At 43.5% G+C, this 23,399-nt stretch overlaps 1 protein-coding gene across 2 annotated transcripts in view; it reads left to right on the top strand.

Moving 5' to 3' along the window:
• The first annotated feature begins 6,650 nt into the window (after window positions 1–6,650).
• The window catches only part of LOC311011707 (corticotropin-releasing factor receptor 2), a 34,464-nt gene continuing 17,715 nt past the window's right edge, over window positions 6,651–23,399 (top strand). Inside the window, exons 1-2 of one of the 2 annotated variants that reach the window (XM_084006821.1) lie at window positions 6,651–6,822; window positions 6,927–7,046. In XM_084006821.1, coding sequence (XP_083862947.1) covers window positions 6,702–6,822; window positions 6,927–7,046 — 241 coding nt within the window. In that variant the 5' untranslated portion in view covers window positions 6,651–6,701. The remainder of the gene's footprint in view (window positions 6,823–6,926; window positions 7,047–23,399) is intronic. The other variant, XM_084006820.1, reaches the window with a different exon arrangement.

Below are 23,399 nucleotides of genomic sequence, written 5' to 3'. Positions count from 1 at the left end.
GCTTCCAGGGTGACTTCCCCTGTTAAGAATTCTAACATCACTATGTGGGTTCAAAGACTTCTCTATTCAACTTTTTTATGTGCACACTTTATCAAATACATGTTCATTAAAACTTGTTCAGCCTTTCTGAGCCTTTAAGGGGAGACACTCCCGGCAAAAACCTGTGCTAGTCAATTTTGAAAATTGGGGCTATTTTACTGCCATAACATGTCTTCTTTTAGATGAAGGAGTTTTACAATACGTTTCTTTGAAGGTTGTTTTCTGCCCTCGCATAAAAACAACGTTTAGTTTTCATTCCCAACTATATTCTGAAGGTTTTTTAAAGAGGGGTTGGTTTAAATATCATTCTTAGTCTGATTTCTATAATTGTATTTATAAAAACATTTATGGAATGATGCAAAGAGATATCAAACATTCCCCCTGTAAAAACCTTTGACTCTAATATGTCAACAAAATGAAACAAGAATGGTTGAACCTGGTTTCATCCAGTGTTCTGATTCCTCTTCTGGAAAATAATATGCAAATGAACACATAAAACAATGGCTAATTTGCATATTTAAACTTACATTCTCATTAAAAAAATAAATCCCTTGAAGTTATCAACTGGGAAAGTTTCCTGATGTCGATTAGTTAAATATTTAACCCTTTTGTCACCCATTAAACATTTATATTATTAAAATAATTGAATATGTGCTTTTATGTGAGGAGTTGAAAGCTGTTTTACAGCTTCATTTGATTTGGTGGCGATATTAACATTCATTTCACAAACAAACACAGAATATGCATGAAAGATGCGTCATATTTGAAACACCTTTATCATGCAAATCCTCCTCATAACACCTTTTTTTGAAATATGAAGCTTACTAGAGATTGGTGCTCTCAGGACGGATGTGGAGATGTGAGTAGGCTACATGTGCTGGCTGTCTGAGCCCAGAGCCTGATTGAAAGAGAGAGCGAGCTGTGTTGTCTGCACTAACAGGTCTGAGAGCAGCGGTGTGACAGGGTTCACTTCAAGAACAATAAAACAGTGACGGACAAAATATATTCATGCCGGTAGCAGTGGTCTGGTAAGGCGAGCTGTATACTCTATACTTGTATATACTAAGTAAAGTACACACACTGAGACGAAGGCTTTGGAGAAAAGAAGACTGCAGCTGCTTTGTCTTTTCTCATTCTCACCCTAGTAACTCACACTTCAGAGTCCGAAGAGTCCAGGTAATAACACAAACTACTTAAAGTCGTTCCAGAAAGATCATCCACTTAAGCTCCACATTGCAAAAACAACCACCTGGATTATCCACAGCGGCAGAGAAACAAGACTCTGTGGTACACACACACACACACACACACACACACACACACACACACACACACACACACACACACACACACACACACACACAGTTAGTGTGGGTTCTCTCCAGCCCCCCCAGCCCTTAACAAGCGGTTGGCGCTGGATGGATGGATTCAGTTTATGAATGAACTATGACGAGAGTCATCAGCATTCAAAGTAGTGTTCCGCTCACAGTCTGGCCGAGTGAAAACGTCAAACTGCGTGTTTATCATCAGTGCAACAGCAGCATCTCTGTTTGAGCTCACTGCAATGATCCAGTCTGGCAAACACCGTTTAGAAGATACACCGTGTCCATTCACCCTCCATTAATGCATGGGCAGTGATAACGCACTCCGTCATGGCTCAGCATGGAAGCAGAGCCTTCGTGGTGCCATGTGGGCAGAGACCAGCGACAGCGTTTTGTTTAGCATATTAATGCAGTACAAATGTCTGCTCTGGTCCCCACAGAGGTCATTTACTTTTAACACAAAGGTCATTTTAAAACCGTTCACCACAGCTGTACAGAGCTTTCCCCTCCATGAGTCGACATACTGCACCACAGTCACTCAGAGTGGGTCATGCCTGGCAGCAGGAGGGCGTTGACATCTCACATCCTCTGCTAAATGAGCTGGGAGTCAAATGGCTTATCGGTTGTGCCACCTGAGCAGGGCTCGCTACGCGACCGCCGGGCTGCACCGTCAAACGCCTCCGAGCTTTCATTAAGTCACCTTGAGGCCTATACCGCCGTGCACGGGGGGATTTACTCGGCAGCTGTCGTTTCATCGAGTACATTATCTCATACCAAACCCTGCGGCCGCGCCAAGCTTCTCTGGTTGACTCATTTAGTCCTTCTGTCATGTTAAAGCTTCGTCAAATGCCAGATGTAATGTACAGCTGGTATCGGCTTTTTGTATTTGACACGATCAGTGGCTTTTAGTCGTGTTTAACGCCTTTGTTGCAGCATCTCATTAGCTGCTGTCTCAGAGGCTCCAAGGTGCACTTTGTGCTCCGGTTGCCTCTCTGCAGTGGGCTTCTCCGTGCTGCATCCTCGCTCCGAGCCACTCCCCCTCAATCTGATCAGCTCTCATGCGTAAGAAAGGCTCTCTGTCTTCGCCAGCCAAAAGGAGATAAAGTGCCCCCACCCCCCGTTTTTTTTATTGCGAAGAAAAAAAAGTTTTGCTTGCAGAAATTGCATTCATTCGAATGAGGTCAAGTAGACTCAAGGGGTCAAGGATTTCCTTCAAAGGGCTCTTCAACATGCCATCGGTGCCAAAAATTAAAAGCAATTTTTTGGCTTGTAACCATTTAAAAAAAAAAGAAAAACAACAACAATCACAAGTCTCGGTAAAGCGTACATGTGATTAGTCATCATGAAACTGGCTCCTTATACGCAGCCTGTTACACCGAGGCTTCAAGCGTACTGAGAATCACCAGAGATTTAACAAACACTCTTTTGGAAATCAATACACAACACATGGTCAAATTGAGTTTTGTGGGATTAGGCTTAATGCCTTTGTGTCTCGAGATACACAGGCGCCAACATCTGAGGCTGAAGCCGTGGGTCCATGCAAGCCTGATGAAATGTCCCTTGTCTTTGCTCATAGGGAACGCTCTGCTGTTCAGACAAAGGGCAGAGATGACAAAATGCATGAAAACACCCGAAATGTATCATGTCATGTCAAGTACTGCAGGAAGAGGAGAGTGCCTCGTTGTTATTCCCTTGATCCCAAATGGGCTTTTCGAGTAGATCCTCATTATTGCAATTCCCTCTAGCAATAATAAGACCAGAGTGCAATTTGAGCTCAAAACACATATATGATAATAATAATGATTTGAATGCAAAGAGAGTGGATTAAGTCAAATGCTGTGTTTAGCCTCTGATTTAGTATGTAAATTAATCTGAAATTCAAATTTGTAGTGTTGAAAATACAGATATGGATTTGCGTGTATTGTTTGGATATATGTAATTTAAAGGGAATATTTAGGGACTATTTGAGGAGCATTAGTGGGGAGGCAGGGAAAGGAAAGTACGATACATTTATACTTGTTTTTTCTATTTCCAATCTGGTCTCCTAAAAGTCATCTATAATATTACACAGTAAAAACCCAATTACATTGATGATAAATGTACAAACAAAGCGCAGGGCCACCAAAGTCTGTGCATGTCTGCGCGTTTAAGGTTAGCGAAAGATTGTGCTTTCAGTTAAATGTAATCACTGCTGACTTATTCTGTATTAAATCAAGACCTCAGTATTTTCCAAGCATTAACCTGAAGGGCTGCCAGTGAATAAACATAACCATAAAAAAAGTTGAATAATGCTATAGTCAGTACATGCAGAGATTGTATTGCAAGATAATTGATGATTAAGGTTGTCAGTGAAGACTTTACTGGTGTCTGCCTTTATTCCCTCATCATAATTAGCAGTTTGCTCCAGGTTGACTAATTTAGTGGCTCTAATAAAGGTTTTATTTAGCAGCTCATCGTTCCAAATTGGACAGTAGCGGTATTTTCTCATGTTGACTATAAATATAGTTGGAGATATCAGGGGGAGGCTGTTGCAGTCAATAAGATGATCCAAAGATACTGTCGTCAGGTGAAGAAGTGTTCTGCTCATTTTTAAATCCATGCGTCATAACCTCCGATGCTTTGTATCAACATAAAATATGCATTTCATGTGAGAATATCCTTTTTTTTATTGCTCTCTCCTGCCATCTTTGAAAGAAGCAGCGTCGTTTCGGAGGAGGTGCTGTGGGAGAATTCATTAACTTTTTGCTGTTCTATTAATAGCGGCGGCAATTACAACATTGTTCATCACGTGGTCAAGTCGACGTTCAGACGGTGGACTTGGCATGGGTGTGTTACAGATCGTACGTGACCTGAAAGCCCAGGGAGCTGAAATGAGATGGACCTCGCTTCATGTGGAAGCTCAGAGGGAGCTCAGACCGAAAGCCTCGCGCCGGTGAAAAGGTCACTTCTCAGATTTAACAGGTAAACAGCCGAGATATCAGAGGCAGTTAGGAGCACGTCTAATCCGGACACTTTTCATGGGTGACGGGTTCCAACTGTTGGATGTTTTCTATGCTGATTTGTTCGCATATGAGTCGCAGGGAGATGGTTGCAGTGGACGGATGACAAAGTGTTTACTCAGCGAAAGCTGCACTCATGTTAGCGCAGCAGTTCATTATTAGAGAGGAGGGTCACTCAACCTAATTGTAATTTGCACTTTCTGGGGGAAATGATAAGGTGGGAGGACTGGACTACATGCTCATTTTCATTGATGTCACGAGTGTTTTCACATTTTGATAATCACAAACATTGTGTTAAAGGGGAAAGCAATTTTTCTAAAGTGTCACTGAAGAGTAAATCATGCTCTGCAGACCATCACGCTGAAATATTTCTGCTTGTATTTCAGCAGTGCTGAGGGCCGAAACTAAAGCCACAACTAGTTCATTACCATATCCGCCATCAAAGGAGCCTGCCCTCTCCTAAGAAAACAACAACAGCTGCTTGAAATTACTTTTATTTAATTTTTCAAGCATTTGATTGTGGAACTAATGACTGTCCTGTCTAAGAAACAAAAAGGGGGGAAAGCATGATGCTATTTTAATGTCACACAGGAGGATGAGGTGGGTGTTTGGGCGTATTAAATATCTGACACCAGAAACCATGACTCCCACCCTGTCTCCTAGTGCTGTTGAGCCTTTTAACAGTAGCCAACCAGTTTAACCAAACCCTAATCACAGAGGGTAAGCATCATTTTACAACTGCAATCACACAGACTTACAGTGTTTTTGCTGTCCAGATACATAGTTTTGGTCCAAACTCTCTTACATCTCAGTGTCACATTTAACACTCAGCTCTTCAGCCTTTGGCGTTAGAAAACAATTGTGTGAAGAAGGTCAATATTCGACAATTCTGATTAAAATGATTGTGACACAGATTATTAAATGGCATCTTCCTGAAGCTGATAGCTTTGTTGAACCTGCTTGAGCAGGACAAATGACACCCTCATCATTCTTATTGGTAGATGGAGATTTGTGATCTTCTGGCCCACCTCCAACCTGGGCATAGGTCTAATCAGCCACAATAACTGAAAGCTCCTGCGTGGGTGTCCAGAGCTGCAACACTAGGTTGTGTATGGAAAGGCATGGCAGCTGTCCTTGGAATTATTATTATTTTTTAATATATTTGAGATGCAGATTTTCTTTTGCTTCAAAATAATTTGTGCTTAACAGATCTACCCTGGGTGATTGATGTTATTGTGTGTGTGTGTGTGTGTGTGTGTGCTTTTGACTGATGCATATTGTATTTTATAGGCTAATTCCACTTATCATCACAGCAGAGGCATATCAGAGGTAGTTGATGATGGTTTTGCAGTGGAATGATGGAGGCTGCTTTAGATAATTGCCCAACGTCCTGAACAAATGATGATTGTAGGTGGGTTTTTTTTTCCGGTGACAAATTAACTATGAATTATTCAATTATGAATTAATGTTGTTGAAGACTGAAATCAGCATGGTCAGGCCTCAGCAGCTTATATTAACACTACCATAAATCTGCTTATTGCGTGTGTGTAAGCATGCAATTACAATGCATTTCTTTATTGCCTGTGAAGCTAATGCTAATTAGACTGAAATACACACGCTGACATCATTCATGCGTAACATTCAAATGTTGCAAACTTTGGGCATTGTGAATGTGTGAGTCATGCCACTTTGCCTTGATGTAAATGTGTGGATTTGTCCAATATGGAAGGGACGGCCATAAGCATTGCCTGGAAATTATGAAAATGTAATACATATAAAGTAGGCCTACATGTATATTTACTAGAAGTACATTGGCAACTGCTGTAGTTTTCTGTAACAAACGCTTGAAAAAACTTTTGAATAAAGTCCTTATGATTTAGTTGATATGGATAATCTTCTCATAGTATCTTCGCATACATTTTCATAATATAACCCTCAAAATAAAGCATGATGTCGGATGTTATCAACCAATTACTGCGTAAACTTTAAATAGCCAGTTTGGTGGGGCCTGGAAGATGAAACTGACCCTGAGACAGTTGTACTTTGCACGTGTAAAGAAGAGGTAGGTCGCAGGTGTGCGGGGTAACAAAGCAACGATGTGTCAGTCCGGTGCTTCGTCTCTCTTTCACCTGGCTGCCGCTGCAGCGCGTGGACGGATGAGCGGCTGCGCGCCTCTGATTGGTCAGACGCGCGGCTCCCAGCGGGAGCGCCGGGCTCCCATACTTGTCATCACCGTTCGCTCACATTCACAAGCCCACGATCACCGCTGGGCTCCGCGTGTCCGTCCCTGCTCCGACCCGGACTTCATCTCCCCCCACCATTCAAAGCGGCGGCTCGCACTATGGATGCTACCATCTATCAGATCATATTCGGGGAGCTCGGGGACCTAAACTGTAGTTTGATAGACGCTCTCCAAGACACTTTTTTGGAAAACGCTTCGTTGTCACTGCTGAGCATTGACGGTAAGATGGAATTGCTTGCTTCCATATTCCACATTGAGAGGTGTTGGTGTCTTGGGTGATGGAAATAAGCGTCTTTTTTTCTACTTTTCTTTCCCCTCCCCAAGGTTTATATTGCAACGCGACCACCGATGAGATCGGGACCTGCTGGCCGCGGAGCAGCACCGGGAGGATCGTAGAGAGACCCTGCCCCGAGTACATCAACGGGGTGAAGTACAACACAACCAGTAAGTTCTCTTCTGAACACAGTTTTTATATGTAAACAAACGGCCCGTGCAGATGAGGCTGTAGGGTGAAAGTAAAATATTATTTTTGGCTCAAATGCTTCCAGTGCTGCTGACGTTTCGTGTTGATTGATGTTGACCCCCCTCTGCTCTGATGAGGAGCTGTGGTGACAGCGGATCTCGCTGATACTGGAACAGCTGCATCAGACTGAGCATGTGCTGTTTGCAGTTACAGTGGACTTCATTTTTCTTTTTATTAAACAAAAAAACACCAAAACTTTAGTGAAAAAATGCACCGTCAATGAAATGGGAATTAACAATCAGAGACAGAAATGATCATTCAATCATCAAAAGAAGAAATCCATTCATTTCTGTCCAAACATATGGACAGCAGCTTTAGCAGACCAGCATGCATTGCACTCTGCTGTCTTATAACAAACAGGATTGTCGGCCAGGCAGCACCATTTCCCGGCCACCCAATCTGGTACAGACTGAGTTCACAAGGTCACATCTGCTCTGCTGCATCTGACCCACAGGCGTTTCCAAAGGGCAGAATTTATGTCATTTTAACTTCACCATAACCCACACCCATCACAGAGCCCATCATCCTGTTGGTTGTTACGGTGACCTGATGGAGCGCCGACTGCTGTGGGTCCACAGGGAACTCTGGTTGGGAGTCAGTGTGCAGCCATTTCTCCTTTAATCAGCTTCACCTCGGCATCGAGCCTCGGCATCAAGTTGCAGCCAAAGTCGCGGCTCTTATCTGTGGTTTCAACGCTGATATTTCTAAACTTGCCGGGTTCTTTTTCCTTCCACAATAAGCTGGAAGGCTGTTGTTGTTGTTTTTAGATATCTGCTGGCTTGAAAGACTGAGCAATTCCGAACCCAATCTGTATCAGCCAACAGCTTTACCAAGCGCTGAGAGCAGCATATCACAACTCCCCAGCACACCAACACTGTCACACGTTATGCAACTCGTGTATTAATCATAAGACTGTTAAAGTTGCTCAGAGCAGCATTCGTTTCAGAAAGCAATGTCAAAAAATGTCTCCTCATAAAAGGAGTGAGAGTAGGGATTCAGAGTGGCATTGTTAGTGTGCACAGGCTGGACTTTTTCATCTAACACAGGTACAGCAGTGTACACCCCCCCCCCCCCCCCCCCCCACACACACACACACACACACACACACCCTAATCACTGCCTCTTCCTGCAGCGATTAACCCTTTGCTCTGCTGGTGCTCAGTACTCGTTGGCGTGCCTGATGCTTTATCCACTAGGTGTGGGAAAAGCGCAATCATATGCCATGACAACGCAACATGCTTTTTCATGAGTCGACACCCCTGCGGATTTTAATAATTTAGAGGCTGAAGACAATACATTATGGTGAGATTGCAGTGAAAGCATTTTATTAAAAAAAAAAAAAAAGGAGTATAATGGCGTTTTGGTTTTGCTGGAGGTGTTGATATAATTGCGATATGTCTGTAGCCCCCTGCGGTTTTAACAGGTTTGAGGAATCAAACAGGAAAGCTTGAGTAAAAGGATCAAAGGGAAAAAATGAAATTACACCGCTGAACAGATTGCACTTCTGAGGTTGACTGACAGATGTTTTGTACCCTTGTGTAGAGCCATGAGTCAGGTCATTTTTATTAAAAGTGTCGACTTACTCTTATCACGGATTGGATTTTGAAATCATCCTTTTTATTTTAATTGTCCATTAGAGGCCAATTTCTGATTGTTAAAAACATTAAGCCCTCTAACTGAATGATGAAAAAAAAACAAGAATAAATGAGGTTGTAAATATGTGTTATGTCACTGTCGGCTGGAATGACCAAAATATATGCTGCTTGCCCTCAACCCTTCACTTCCTGCCATCATGAATCACATCCACAGCGTTGGACACTTGTCTCCCACTTGACTTTTTTGTTTCAAAATCTGATGCATTTTGTGTCCGGCCAAACATGTTTGTCTCTTCATTTAAACGTCATTGTTATTGTGCTCTGCTGCATTTACTGTCCTCTGTTGTTCCATCACCACGGTGTCCGGTTGGTTAGCCATCATCAGTTTATCAGCCTGGATCTGGAAGTCCCTCAGGATCTTAGCTTGGTCCTTCTCAATCACCTTTGGAGATGGCTTCCATGTTGACCTTCCAGCCCATAATACTCCTAATATAATCAGCGCAGATGTTCCTGTACACTTTGCCAACTGTTTTTTTTTCTCTCTTTTTTTTTAAATGTAACTATTCTGCAGTACCTCTGCGGCCCTGTTGGTGGGTAGGTTGACATGAACTACATTAGAGCTCTGCATTTTACATTAAGAGCTTTCAGGCAGGGAACGAAGTAGGGAGGGATGTGAATCGATGTGACGGTTGGTCTACTCTGCAGTCATATAAGTGAAAGTATTTTGCGGTGTGTTTCACACGCTGGCTGCTGTGTCTTGGGACCCGTCTGCCCCCAGTGTAGCGGAAGGAAGTAGACTTTTGCATCATGTAATTTTGGATCAGAGCCACTGAGGCAGACTTGATCTGCCTGTGATCGATTGACAGGTAAGAAAAGAAACAGGGATTTTAAGAGGCCGGTGAGAAGTCGCTGCAATGAGGTCCTTAACGAGCTTTTCATCATGTGAGAGAGTGTAAGCATCTCTGACTATTATGGCATCGATGCATACAAGCATTTGGTGGAGGTTGATGAGACGGCAGCGTAAAGTGCTTAAGCATTTTATGCTCAGCCTTGGCATGCACTTACTGCATGTGTTTAGTTGTGGCACGCTGATGGGGTGCAGAGGTAAGGTATCTGTTAAAGGAGCAGTTTAACATTCCTCTCTAATGCACACTAAGATTCTGTTTCTGAATGCAGTGGGAGACTTTATAGGTCGATAGTCCATCTCCACATTCGCATCAACAAGGACAACTATTTACTAATAGTGCTAATGTATTTCCCACTCTTGTTCACTCGTATTTTATAAAATATGTTTTTGAAAAATGGACAAAACACAGTTGAAGTTGAAGCAGATTTGAATTTATTTTCTCCACATTAAAGTTTAATTCATATAATATTATTGGAACAGCAGAGAAGCCTTTATAAAACTCTTAATTGCATAATTCATACTTAAGAAGTCACAGGAAGCTGCATGATTTTATAATAAAGAGACACGGGTCCTGAGACAATGGAGGCAAGCGTCTTCATTCTGCTGGGCCACATTAGCAGGAACCTATTTTCAGCCACGGACGAATACAATTTTCTAAATCGCAAAATGGGTCAGACTAAGAATAGAAGTAGGCCTTATAGAATCACACGGGGCAGGTGTTAATTAAAACGTCTGTAACAAGAGACATGATAGAAAGCTTCAGCACTGTTTTATAGCCTGGACGTGTGTTTATTAACTTGGGCCACATACTCAAACTGACCTATGGGACTAACAATAGACTCTCCTCCATTTGCCTCCCTGCAGCGTCCCCAAGCTAAACATTTAATGCTAACGGCCTGCATATTTGAAAAGCCTGACCCAGGGTGCAGCTACTAACACACAAGAGGAACCTGTGCTTTGTAGTTCCAGTCTTGAACGCTGGAGGACATAAATGTTATCCCGGGTGTCACCGCGCACGTTTCCTGTACTACACTGCCGAGTACGTTTAACGTCAGCGAAATCGTACATGTACAAAAAATCGGAGGTTCCACACGCCTGTTCAGGTGAGGAGCTGTAAACTCTTCCTCCATTTCTTCAAGTATATATAAATATTAATATCCACGCCGAGTGGCTTAAGAGGTTTATGCATTTTTAAACCTCCCTGTATGCCTTTTCTTTTCTTTTTTTGGTTCCTTTTTTTCAGCCCTTCGGTTTACATGACATGCACATCACCACATTTGAAGCAAAGTTGGCCGGATGGGATTTAAGGTCAGTCATTGTCACTGCTTTGTCACCGCCGACAGACGTGTTTTCCAGCCCAGCCTCAGGCCAGACGGAACGATGTCCAGATGAACGATAGCGACGCGCTTTTTTCCAAATCCGAGCCGTATCTCGGTGACCTGTCCTCCTTCTCCGTTCCGTAACTCGAATCATTTGGTGAATCACGCGTCCTCCTTTGGAGAACTCACCTCATCCCCTGCGTGTCCCTGTTCATTGTCACCGAAGAGACATCCTGTCAGCACACGGTGTTCCTTTCTAGTCGAAGAAGCTCAAAGTCGGGATCGCCGCCTGTACAATGCAACTTTATTGATTCTCTTATCAGGATTAATAAAGTCCGGGACACATGGGCGCCGTGGCGTGTATCAGATTCAGAGGGGGGAGCTGAGCTGCTGCATGGTGATGCAGCTTGATGCTTTATTTTTAAATTAGAAGTGAGACTCTGCAGCCCTACCTCGTCTTCCAGAAGCAACAACAAAACGGAAATAGAGCCGTGAATAAACAGGTCATCATCAGGCATGAAAATGAAATGCTTTTCTCGAAGTTCACGCTGATGTTTTGAGCATCCTTGTTGGATTTTTGTGTCAAAAAGCACCAAAAAACCTGCACAGAACAGCCAAGAAAACACACGGCTGTAGTTGCAATCATTGGATTCATTATTTAATACAAGGAATTAAAAGAAATCCTTCCACTTGTCAAAAGCTTACTGTATGTGTACCACCAGCATTACCTAATGATATGTATTGATTTTTAGCGGTTTAACATTTCCAAACCACGCAAACACTCTTCTCCCTGATGCAGCTCACTTCTATGTGCAGAATCTCTCACATCCAACTAGGGCCTACTTTCTTTCCAGTGATTGCACCAAAACGCTCTGTAAAGTAGACCTCTCCTGCAGTAAATGAAGCCCCTTGAAAACCTTTGATCCACTTCTCCACAGTGAAACTGACTAAGAGGTTAGTCAGTCAAAATTCAGGTCAGCATGTGTGTAGCAATCATTTCGTTGTGATTGCACACCAAGTCCCAGGGGTTTATCCCAAACTTGTTTTTTCCAGAGGACCTACTTTTAAAAAAAAAAGACAAACCATCCATCCATCCATCCATTTTCTTCCGCTTATCCGGGACCGGGTCGCGGGGGCAGCTGCCTGAGCAGGGACGCCCAGACTTCCCTCTCCCCGGACACTTCCCCCAGCTCCTCCGGGAGGACCCCAAGGCGTTCCCAGGCCAGCCGGGTGACATAGTCACTCCAGCGTGTCCTGGGTCTTCCTCGGGGTCTCCTCCCGGTGGGGCATGCCTGGAACACCTCCCGAGGGAGGCGTCCAGGGGGCATCCGATACAGATGCCCGAGCCACCTCAACTGGCTCCTCTCGATGTGGAGGAGCAGCGCCTCTATCCGAGCTCCTCCCGTGTGACGGAGCTCCTCACCCTATCTCTAAGGGAGCGCCCCGCCACCCTGCGGAGGAAGCTCATTTCGGCCGCTTGTATCCGGGATTTTATTCTTTCGGTCATGACCCAAAGTTCATGACCATAGGTGAGGGTAGGAACGTAGATTGACCGGTAAATTGAGAGCTTCGCCTTTCGGCTCAGCTCTCTCTTCACCACGACGGACCGATACAACGACCGCATTACTGCAGCCGCTGCACCGATCCGCCTGTCAATCTCACGTTCCATCCTTCCCTCACTCGTGAACAAGACCCCAAGATACTTAAACTCCTCCACTTGAGGCAGGAACTCCCCCCCAACCTGGAGGGAGCAAGCCACCTTTTTCCGGTCGAGAACCATGGCCTCAGATTTGGAGGTGCTAATCCTCATCCTGGCTGCTTCACACTCGGCTGCAAACCGCCCCAGGGCATGCTGGAGGTCCTGGCTCGAAGGAGCCAACAAGACCACATCGTCCGCAAAAAGCAGGGATGAAATCCAGTGGCTCCCTAACCAGATCCCCTCCGGGCAGGGCAGCCCTGCTGGAGTCCAACATGCACCTGGAACAGGTCTGACTTACTGCCGGCAATGCGAACCAAGCTCCTGCTCCGGTCATACAGGGACCGAACAGCCCTTAGCAGAGGGCCCGCGACCCCGTACTCCCGAAGTACCTCCCACAGAATTCCACGAGGGACACGGTCGAATGCCTTCGCCAAGTCCACAAAACACATGTGGACTGGTTGGGCAAACTCCCATGAACCCTTGAGCACCCTGCAGAGGGTATAGAGCTGGTCCAGTGTTCCACGGCCAGGACGAAAACCGCATTGTTCCTCCTGAATCCGAGGTTCGACTATCGGCCGAATTCTCCTCTCCAGTACCCTGGAATAGACTTTCCCGGGGAGGCTGAGAAGTGTGATCCCCCGATAGTTGGAAAACACCCTCCGGTCCCCCTTTTTGAATAGAGGGACCACCACCCCGGTCTGCCAGTCCAGAGGCACTGTCCCCGACTGCCACGCGATGTTGCAGAGACGTGTCAGCCATGACAGCCCCACAACATCCAGAGACTTGAGGTACTCAGGGCGGATCTCATCCACCCCCGGTGCCTTGCCACCGGGGAGCTTCTTAACTACCTCGGTGACTTCAGCCCGGGTAATGGGTGGATGAACCTCCGAGTCTCTAGCCTCTGCTTCCATTGTGACCAAATCAACAATTAGCCTTATCTTTAAATCACGAGAAGAGCCAATTTGTACGAATAAACATTTACGCATATTACGCTTATATTGAATTTTGAAGAGATTTGATAAATATCAACTCTGGTTTATACATATACACGGGCTAAATACTTTATAAATGAGATCAACAAATACATGTGTTTTTCCCCCATTTCCTCTCATCAGAATAAACAGAATGTATGCTAACCTTTGCTATTATGTTCAATGCAGTAAGTCGACTAAAATTGTCAGAACAATACACACAGTCAGGCTCCTTCATGTGGCTTAAATGTGTACTGTATATATCTAAAATAAAAGGTTGCAGTCGAATAGTCCAAAAATTAGGTCTTAACTCCTATTCCTAACTCCGACCTCTGGAGAAAACGTCACAGGGTTAAGGAAAGGCGATAGGAGAACTCAAAAGGATTTAGGAAAAGATGGCCGTGGTGCTCAGAGAATCCGACCGGACCTTCACTAAGCTACGTCATTGTAACGCTGCTGATGATTGACAGCTGATGATCGGCACCGGCGATTGACGTGCGTCTCCGCCGGAGAAACTACAATAATGGACTACAAAAAGCACATCGTCCACTTCTCCCCATGTTGTTGGTTTAATAAGCAGCTCGTTCACTGACTGGCTTCAGTTCCAGTAGCTCCTCCTTCCTGTTTGACCGTTTGTTTCTGTCAAACGTAACATGATTTAAATAAAAATACCATTCAATCATTATCACTGTCCACACACATTTATCAACACAATTCCAATTACTATATGTCTGCATGAAAATAATTGTTAAATATGTAAATGCACATATCGTTTGTGTTCCTGAACGGCCGAGGTGTGCGGCACTTTAAATGTTGCTCTTGCAAAGAATTGTGGGTCGGCGTAATCTCCTTTAAGCTCTGAAAGGAAGCATTGGAGCTCCTTTCCTTTGCATTTAGAGAATCTGAACGGGTCTTATCATGGCGGCCACTTGTTTACTTCTGGGTCACTTCTTCAGTTAGGAACCTTCCTAAGCAAAATAGACTATTCGACCGCAGCCAAAGACTCAAAAGGAATTCTGCAAATGTATTTGGTGACCTTTATAAAAAATTTTGGGATTGGGAATAAATACAGTTTACGAATTGGACGTGTTTTAAGCCCCCATGCAATAGTTATCAGTGGTTACTATTGTTGAGGATGAAGCTCTTCCCATTTCGTTTGTGGTGTTGAGAAAAGACATGTCATTTCCCAGTTTGTTCGACCATCATCGATCAATATATATTGAGTGATATTTTAGAATAGATGACATTGTCACACCTTCCATTGTTTTCTCAAAGCATGAAGATTGTTACATTTCTTGTCTCAAACATGAAGCCTTGAAGGTCTCCCTCGTGGTTGAACGCTTCTCTAAATGACACTAGGCTTACCGACGCTGTGTCCTAAAAAAAGACATTCAAACCAAATTGCTGTTTTCACACGTCAACACTCAAAGGATGGATCAACAACACTTGTATAATCCTTATAATTCTTCTACGTCTCCTTTTTGGAGATGCATCTCCCTCTAGTTGCCACTGGTGTTTTATAAATGAGAAAATCTCCATGGAAACGGCATTTGTTTTCCTTAAATGCACCAAAGGCAACAAAAGTGTGACAAACAGTAGAAGTGATAGAAATGAATGTTCATTATTGACTTTTGGCGACTCAAAGCAGAAAGCTTACCTTCTTAATAACATTTTGAAAAGACTTGACTTGAAACACTTCACTGGAGACTTGACTTTCAATATTCATCCAAAAGTGTCATCTTCCCTAACCTGTTTTATTAAATAAAATGGAATCCAGTGCAGCACCAACGCTCCCCCCCGAAATTGTCAAATTTCTTCATTCTGACACTATTACATAAAAGTCTGCAGGACTGATACAGGGGAATTGCTTGACTTTAATGGTGCTCAGTCGTAGAATTGTTGCTGTTGTTGATATTATTGCAGTGATCGTACCTGGATAAAGTGCTTCCAAAATGTGATTTTGGGTTTTTAGCAGTGTAATGTTGTGGTATAATACGGTCTCGTTATCCAGATGTGCCATCCTCCTTGTTTGGCTGCTTAGATTCCCTCAGGGCCTCGGACGCGCAGCACTTCATCGTTTTGCTCATTTCCTCTCGCCTGCTGACTTCAGCAGAGCTGTGAGTTTTGACAGGAGACACACGGGGTAAACATTTTAATCTATGACCTAAAATGTTAGTTATTTCTAATGTGTCCTGAGGGCCGGAAACAGGGGAAGCTTGAGAGACTCAGCTGTGGGTAGAAGTTACCCATCGACTCCTCCTCGGGCTCCGTGGGCCTGTCTGCTTTCATGGTCGTCACTCAAGGCTTTTTAAGAGAGATTAAGTGTTTGTTGCTCAACGAGAGGAGATGGACTGACAGTTGCCCAAGATCCCTTCAGTAGCAGCTGTCCACAGTGTGATGCTTGTAATGTGCAGCGGAGCTACAGGACTGGTTCAACTTTCATCCATGCCTTCAGTCGAGTAAAATTTATGGCAACAATCTTTCCTGACTGATGTCGAGTTTGAAGGCAGCTTCAGCCCCAAACAAAAGATGAAGCCTAATTATGATCTTCCAAATCTTTTCATCTCGAAGAAAAAAATACTAGAAAGTTAACATAATTCCATATTTTCATATTTTGACATCATAATAAATCTATAGCTGTTTGGGGCCTGGTGTTTTCTTCCTGAAATGGATCTTGGCCTATTTCACATGGTGAGTGGCCACGTCCTTTGCGTGTGATGTCACTCCTGAGATGTTTGTCGGTTAGCGGTTAGCCAGCTATTTGAAGACCACCACAACGACTCCGGCCAATAAGTTCAAGCAATTTGATGTAATCTGTTTGATTCCAGTCATTCTTCTCCACCGCCTCTTCATGAACACTTCTCGGATTCTGTTTAATCAGAAGCCGCTGTATTTAGCAGCCATTTATCAACTCAATGCTCTCACCTACTGTTCACTGCTGCACACATTTCCTCTTTAACACAGCATTATGTCGTGAACTGAGCTCAGACTTCTCTTTACTCAGTCAACTGCAGGCTAACTAGCTAACTAGTTCCCGGGCTACCTGCTGTGTTTGCCCTTGAGATAAGGCAGCGGTGTAATACCAGGGAGTGAGTGCAGATTTTGGGCAATGAATGTGTGTTTTACTTTGGGGAGCCAGCTCTGCCCAGAGAACTGCATCGGCATCTTTCAGTTCACCACCGTCTGCTTCTGCCCTGAACTGCACCGCAAGGCCTACAGCTTTATCATTGATCGCTTTGAGGAGCTCGTTTTCTCTGAAGAGTTCCCGCAGCTCTCTGTGCAGCAACTCACCGCCATCCTCAACAGAGACGACCTCAGAGTGAGAAACGAGAGGACTGTGTATGAGGCCGTCCTTCGCTGGATCGCCCACGCACCCGAAGAAAGGAAAGACCACATCGCTGTACTCTTGTTTAAGGTACGATGACTTTCTGTCACATGTTTAGATTTCTTCTCCGAGGTTTCATCCTGATTGCAACAGTAGTCTGTAGGGCCACCTCTAGAGTGAAATCATTTGTCCTGCTCTCACTGTCAACAAATACCATGAAAAGACCAAAACCGACACTAAAGTAATCCTACTGTCAAGTCTGTGTATCTCAAGCCAAATATAGCTTATTCCTTGGAGTCACAGACCTCCATTGCTCTACCAAAACATTATTAAAAAGACATCAGTGAGCCACATGTTGCACTGGGTGTTGCACCAGTTGCACTCAATCCCACATACTGTTGGTGCTGTATGCTGTTAATCCTCACTAACACTCAGGAAGCAGCAACTGATAAAGGTCTGCAACATATGCACACATATAAACTTACACATTGTTCGTTTTGAGCTTTTCAAGGAATGTGTTGTTTAACAAAAATGAAGATATCACAGTTGCAAACATCTTAATGATGACATTTTGAATAGATTTTGTTAGGTAGGATAAAAGGACTGGCCTAAAGTACTGCCGTCCATGAACTTCAATTCAAGCATTCTGTCCTGTTTTCTCTGTGCAGGTGCGTCTGGCCTGGATGGGTACAGAGTACGTGAGGATCAATGTGATGTCTAATGGGCTTGTGAATAACAACACAGACTGCCAGCCAGGGTCATGGAAGCCAATGAAGTCATGCAAAACCAGCCTGATGTCTACAACCATCTCGCCCGTCGTCGCCTTCCAAATGCCATCCTGCTGGCCGTCGGAGGCTGGAGTGGCTGTGATCCGACTGACGGCACCGAGGCCTACAACGTCCACACGAACGACTGGATCAGCTTGACACACGACCTGGAGCGTCCTCGTGCCTACCATGGCACCGCCTTCCTCAATGGGAACGTCTAATGCGTTGGGGGCTTCGACGGGTTGGAGTATTTCAACAGCGTGTGCAGGTTCGATCTCAGCTGAAAAACCTGGCATGAGGTGTCGCCCATGTTTTTCCGCCGCTGCTATGTGAGCGTCACTGCACTCAACGGGTGCATCTATGCCATGGGAGGTTATGACGGGCATGCACGACACTCCACTGCACAGCGCTTCAGTCCTGAGACAAAACAGTGGAGTCTCATCTCATCCATGCAGGAGATTAGAAGTGATGCCAGCTCCGCGCCGCTCCACAACGATTTAGAACTAATCCAATCAGATGGTGAAGGGCCCAGACAAAGAAGAGCATCAGAATCATTTTGATAATGCTTTTTAGTTATTTCTAGACATCTCCCTACATGGCTCCATGTCAGTCCACTGAAATAAATCAGCGCTCTATGATGGCTACTGGTGAATGTTCTTGTATTCTGACCATTTTAACTCTGAATTTACATAATCTTGAAGTTCTCATCTGTTGACTTTTCCACTTTGGTGATCGTCATCAAATCTTTTCTAGTACGCCTACTTGCAAAAATAATGACATTCCTCTCAGCCTCGGCCTCAGCAATACTTGGTGTTCCCTGCACAGAGGCGTCTTTATGAGAGCTTGCTGACATTAGCATTTATAACAAAGTGGCCTACAGCATCACAGTCACGGCTGTAGAATCTTACAAAGAGAATAAATCCCAAACTTCTCTGGTTCCAGTTTCTCAATGTGGGTTGGATATAGTATTTCCACTCATGTTTGTGATGGACGTTTGCTTTTTACTATTTAGCGTGGCTTTTGTTGAGCATTAAAACTGTTCACATATTGGTATTAATGACTTTTTCAGCCCAAATATAAGCCGTACATGGTATGGTATCGGCCGATGCAAAGTATTCAGATCAGAGACCAGTGTTTAATTAATAGGCTGTATGCCACACTTATGTGTAAGGAAACATCAGGCGTTATTAAACATTGCTTTCCTCACTTTCTAACTCAAACTACAACAAATCAATTATTGTCACAGATACATGATCCAGCTGTATCGGCCCATTATCCGACACCACTATCATTGCAGCTCTAATATAAAGTCGATTTTGTAACTTTAAACTTGTCATATTGTTCACCCGGTAATACGCAGCCATACATGACTCTCTTAATATGAAAAACTATCCTCACCATGAGCTGTACATCATGCCTCTGACATGTTCTCCTCTTCAGAGACATTTTTAATATCTGTTAAACAAAACGCATGATTTACTTGGAAGAACAAACTCCATACAACCCCCACCCTGAATTCAAATGGGAAATGCTGCTTTATTTTCACTTTCAATTCTCTTCTTCTTGAAAATAATCAGCCTATTATACATCTGAATATTGCTTAGCACATCCTAATAGAACAATTCATTTCAGGTTAATGTTTTTTCCAGAGGGGGATATTTAGATTCACCAATCTCTGTAATGACTACGCAACCTTGGGGCAGAAGCAAGTAATACAATATAACCTATGTCATGTATGTATATCACGCTCCATCCCGTCAGTTCCTTTATGAAATTCAATGAACCGTCTCCAGTGTGATGAATAAGGTGTAATAATTCTGTCCTCACAGGGGAAATCATTATTCAGGTCCAGCTCTACAATTGATATGTTAAGAGACAGAAAATCTCATCAAATTCCCAGCAGAGAGGAACATAAAAATTCACACTCATCTGCCGATAGATTTGAACACCCCTTTTCCAAGGGGTGTTCAAATTTGGCCCCCAAAAAAATATAAGCGATATTATTTGTAAAATGGAATCATTTCCGCAAGTTTGCCTCCTCAGTGGGGCAGAAGTAGTTGAGTCAGTGGGGACTTGGCTCGGGAACCAGAGGGTCGCCGGTGGCTCCCGGGACTATGGGTTAATCACAGACACTAAATTCACTGTGTGCTGTTTGGAAATAACCAGATATCACAAAGGTAACGTTAATAACCAGATATCACAAAGGTAATGTTAATAACCAGATATCACAAAGGTAATGTTAATAACCAGATATCACAAAGGTAATGTTAATAACCAGATATCACAAAGGTAATGTTAATAACCAGATATCACAAAGGTAATGTTAATAACCAGATATCACAAAGGTAATGTTAACATGCAATCTTTTAGGTGGTCATATTCATCACGTTCATTATCCTAGTTTAGTATGTCAGCATGCTAACGTCTGTTTCACATCATTGAAAACTGGACATTTTATAGACTTTTGGTAGGGTCACCATTTATTCAAACCACCAAATGCACATGTGTGCACTTGTGCATGTACCATGGGCCTTATCACCAGGATGGGGGACAGGTGTTTAAGTATTTAGCACACCTGCTGAGTGCATCTACAACAAAACATAGGGATTGATTACATTACTCATATTATTATAATTATTTTATTGTCATTGAAATCAGGATAATCCTGGACAAACGGTCTGGTTACCGTAACTATTGTCCAAAAGCAAGCAATTAATAGACATCACCTTGTCTGGAGATAAAAAAAAATGGGCATTGTTCACTCAATTCTGACATTTATATAGTTAACAAGAAGAAATAAATAATAAATAAGATCCCCGAAGGCTGTGCCATTGGTGTGTGAATGAGTCAGATTCGATAAGATCGTGGTGGGCAGGTGTCTCCTCTGCCAGCAGTGTGTGAATGTTGTGAATGTTGTGAATGTAGACTGAATGTAGTGAAAAGCTTAGACAGCTGAGACATATAAATACAAAACACTTTCTTATTTGTAATTATCTTGCATTCCAGAATTGAACATTTGATCGGCAGTAGAACATAGAGAGGAAATGCACATGCATATCATTCATTTGTATGCTTCATTGCTCTAATAAGTAGAAGTAGAAGTAATTAGCCTAAACACTGAGCTCACGTGGACACTGCTTCAGTGCAACAATCCAGCTGGACTGGTATGCAGACTCCGTTTGAGACACATCTTTTACTTTACCACTGATGCATGTAATCCCTGGTTTGTAATGGAGCCGTCAGTCATTAACATTTCATACGCTTGGATGATTTTTTTCAGGATTTGACTCCATTTGCAAAGATTGTTGCATGATATTATAAACCCGGATCCCGGGGAACATAAGTGTCATTTCCCTTGAGGTGAACACGACTTTGCAATTTAAAAATCAAACAAATCAGGACAAACATAACAGTGAGAGAATGATAATAAGAATCTGTGTGATTGAGCCGTTTTTCTACATGTTGCGTCTCGTCGTGGCTGTCAGTAGCTCTCTCTCTCTCCCCCCGCTTTTTACAGAGACACATTTAACAATGAAGATCATTTATTTATTCATTACATTCCTTGAAGGAAGTACAAAAGAAATGCATACGCCATGGAAGTGACCTTGCTCATGAGAAATTGCGTGAAATGGATAACGTGTTTTTCTAGGCTGTTAATTATTATTTTTTTCTTTTGAAGATGTGGATGTCCCTGCAATCTCTATGCAGCATGGAAGGACTTTTTAGTGATTGGCTGACCATAGCTTGTGTGGTTTGGTGGTCCCTACGGGTGGTCCAGGACCCAATCACCCTGAAAAATGTCTCTTTTTAAAACATGTTGCTGCATTTCTGGAGCCGCATCTCCACCTGCCATCTCCATTGTCATCCGTGGGAGGAAGAGCGTGACACAGAGGCTCAGAGTCGCCGTGGAAACAGTACAACAGTGGCATTTCTGCTCTTACTTAAAAGTGTATCCAACCAAAATCCACACTTTGTATTTTAAACTACAAGAAGCTTCTAGTAAAATTGTCAGTAATAGTTCTGAGCCACAAATGTGATGAAATGCTCAGCTCCCTGTAGAGCGCACGTCAACATTTAACAGGAAAAGCAAAAAAGACGATATTCAGCACGGTTTGTCAAATCCTCAACTTTCCTAACATTTCCTGTATGTGCCACTCAATGCAACAACAATTTTCCTGGAGCTACGCCGAGGACATCGTTATTAGTACATAATCCCTAAAAAAAAACTGATTTCTTTTAAATAAAAGCAGCATGCTGAGTTTACAGGCTTTTCCTTTTAGCATATTTAAGCAATGAATTGCTGATCACTGGTAGATCCAACAGTCAGAGCAAAGTTTAAATACTTTGTCTTCATGTGCTACTGGGCTTTCAGTATCTAAACCTCAGAGATGCCTTTTAGTTAATCCTGTTCACTGATAATGCCGGAGGAGCAACGTCTTTGTTATGCTTTGAAAAAGGATCAGCACCGCTGACAAAATGTGTGCCGGAGCAAATGGTGTAATGCTTTTGTGAAGTGGCTTAGCTGCCGTGTAGTTTTTGATCAAACTCGGTTCAATCAAGGGCTCGGGAACGGTTGGATGTTAATGATGTCGGCATGCTTGTGCTGACAGGTTAGCCTCGCTGGAGACGCACATTTGATGATCTTAACAACAGGCCTTTTGGGTTATGTTTGTGATATTTGGAGACTAGAGAACAGTTTCAGTGCCTTTCCCTGCTTTTATATATGATTCTGTAATATTTCACACGTGTCTTCTGATATGTGTTTGGGTTACGTTAGAAATACGGGCAAAACTTGGAGATCTGAAAACCCGAATTTGTGGAGCTATTTTGATCATTTAAAAACAAATCATGACCCCAAAGCTTTTATATAATCCTTTTTAACAAATATTCAGCGCTTAAGTGGCTCCTCAGTGATGAGATAGTAGTTGTTGTAACAGTTTTACTCACTTATCTGGGAGACATGCTTTTCCTTTATTGTCTTTCAGCATGAATGTAATGAATAGTCTCTTCAGGAAGCACGAGGGTTTTTTGTATGAAGTCATGGAAAGTCTTATTAACGGGAGAAGACGACACTGAATGATATGGGGCAGGTTTCTCAAGCTAAGAGTGTTTTCTAACAGCATTTCTTCTAAAGCTGCTCTTAAGATTGAATGCATCCACATGTCATTAAGAGCTTCTGAATATGCCTTTAAAGTACAGCCCTGCTACAGTATATAAAGAATACATAAGATACACGTGTAAATGGGTTTATATTATGAAACCAAAGATTAAAAGAGTAATCCACAGCAGAGATCTTCAACAGGGGGTCCGGGATCCCTAGGGGGTCTGCAGAGTTACAGTAGGGGGTCCCCGAAATATTTGATCCCAAACACCACGGGACCCGGCCGGGCACAGCCCGAAAGAGCGACGTGGGCCCGCCCTCCTGTAGGCCCACCACCCGCAGGAGGGTTCAGAAGGGGCCAGTGCGGTGGGATTTGGGTGGCTGTCCTGGGCGGGTGCCCCGGCGACCCAATCCCCGGACGGTGACTCTAGCCATGGGGACATGGAATGTCACCTCACTGGGGGGGAAAGAGCCTGAGCTAGTGCGGGAGGTAGAGCGCTACCGGCTACAGGTAGTCGGGCTCACCTCCACGCACAGTCTGGGCTCTGGAACCCAACTCCTTGAGAGAGGCTGGACTCTCTTCTACTCTG

This window comes from Eutrigla gurnardus (assembly GCF_963514095.1).
Source record: "Eutrigla gurnardus genome assembly, chromosome: 4".
NCBI lineage: Eukaryota > Metazoa > Chordata > Actinopteri > Perciformes > Triglidae > Eutrigla > Eutrigla gurnardus.
The sequence above is the reverse complement of the archived record's forward strand: the minus strand, read 5'-3'. Positions and strand labels throughout refer to the sequence as shown.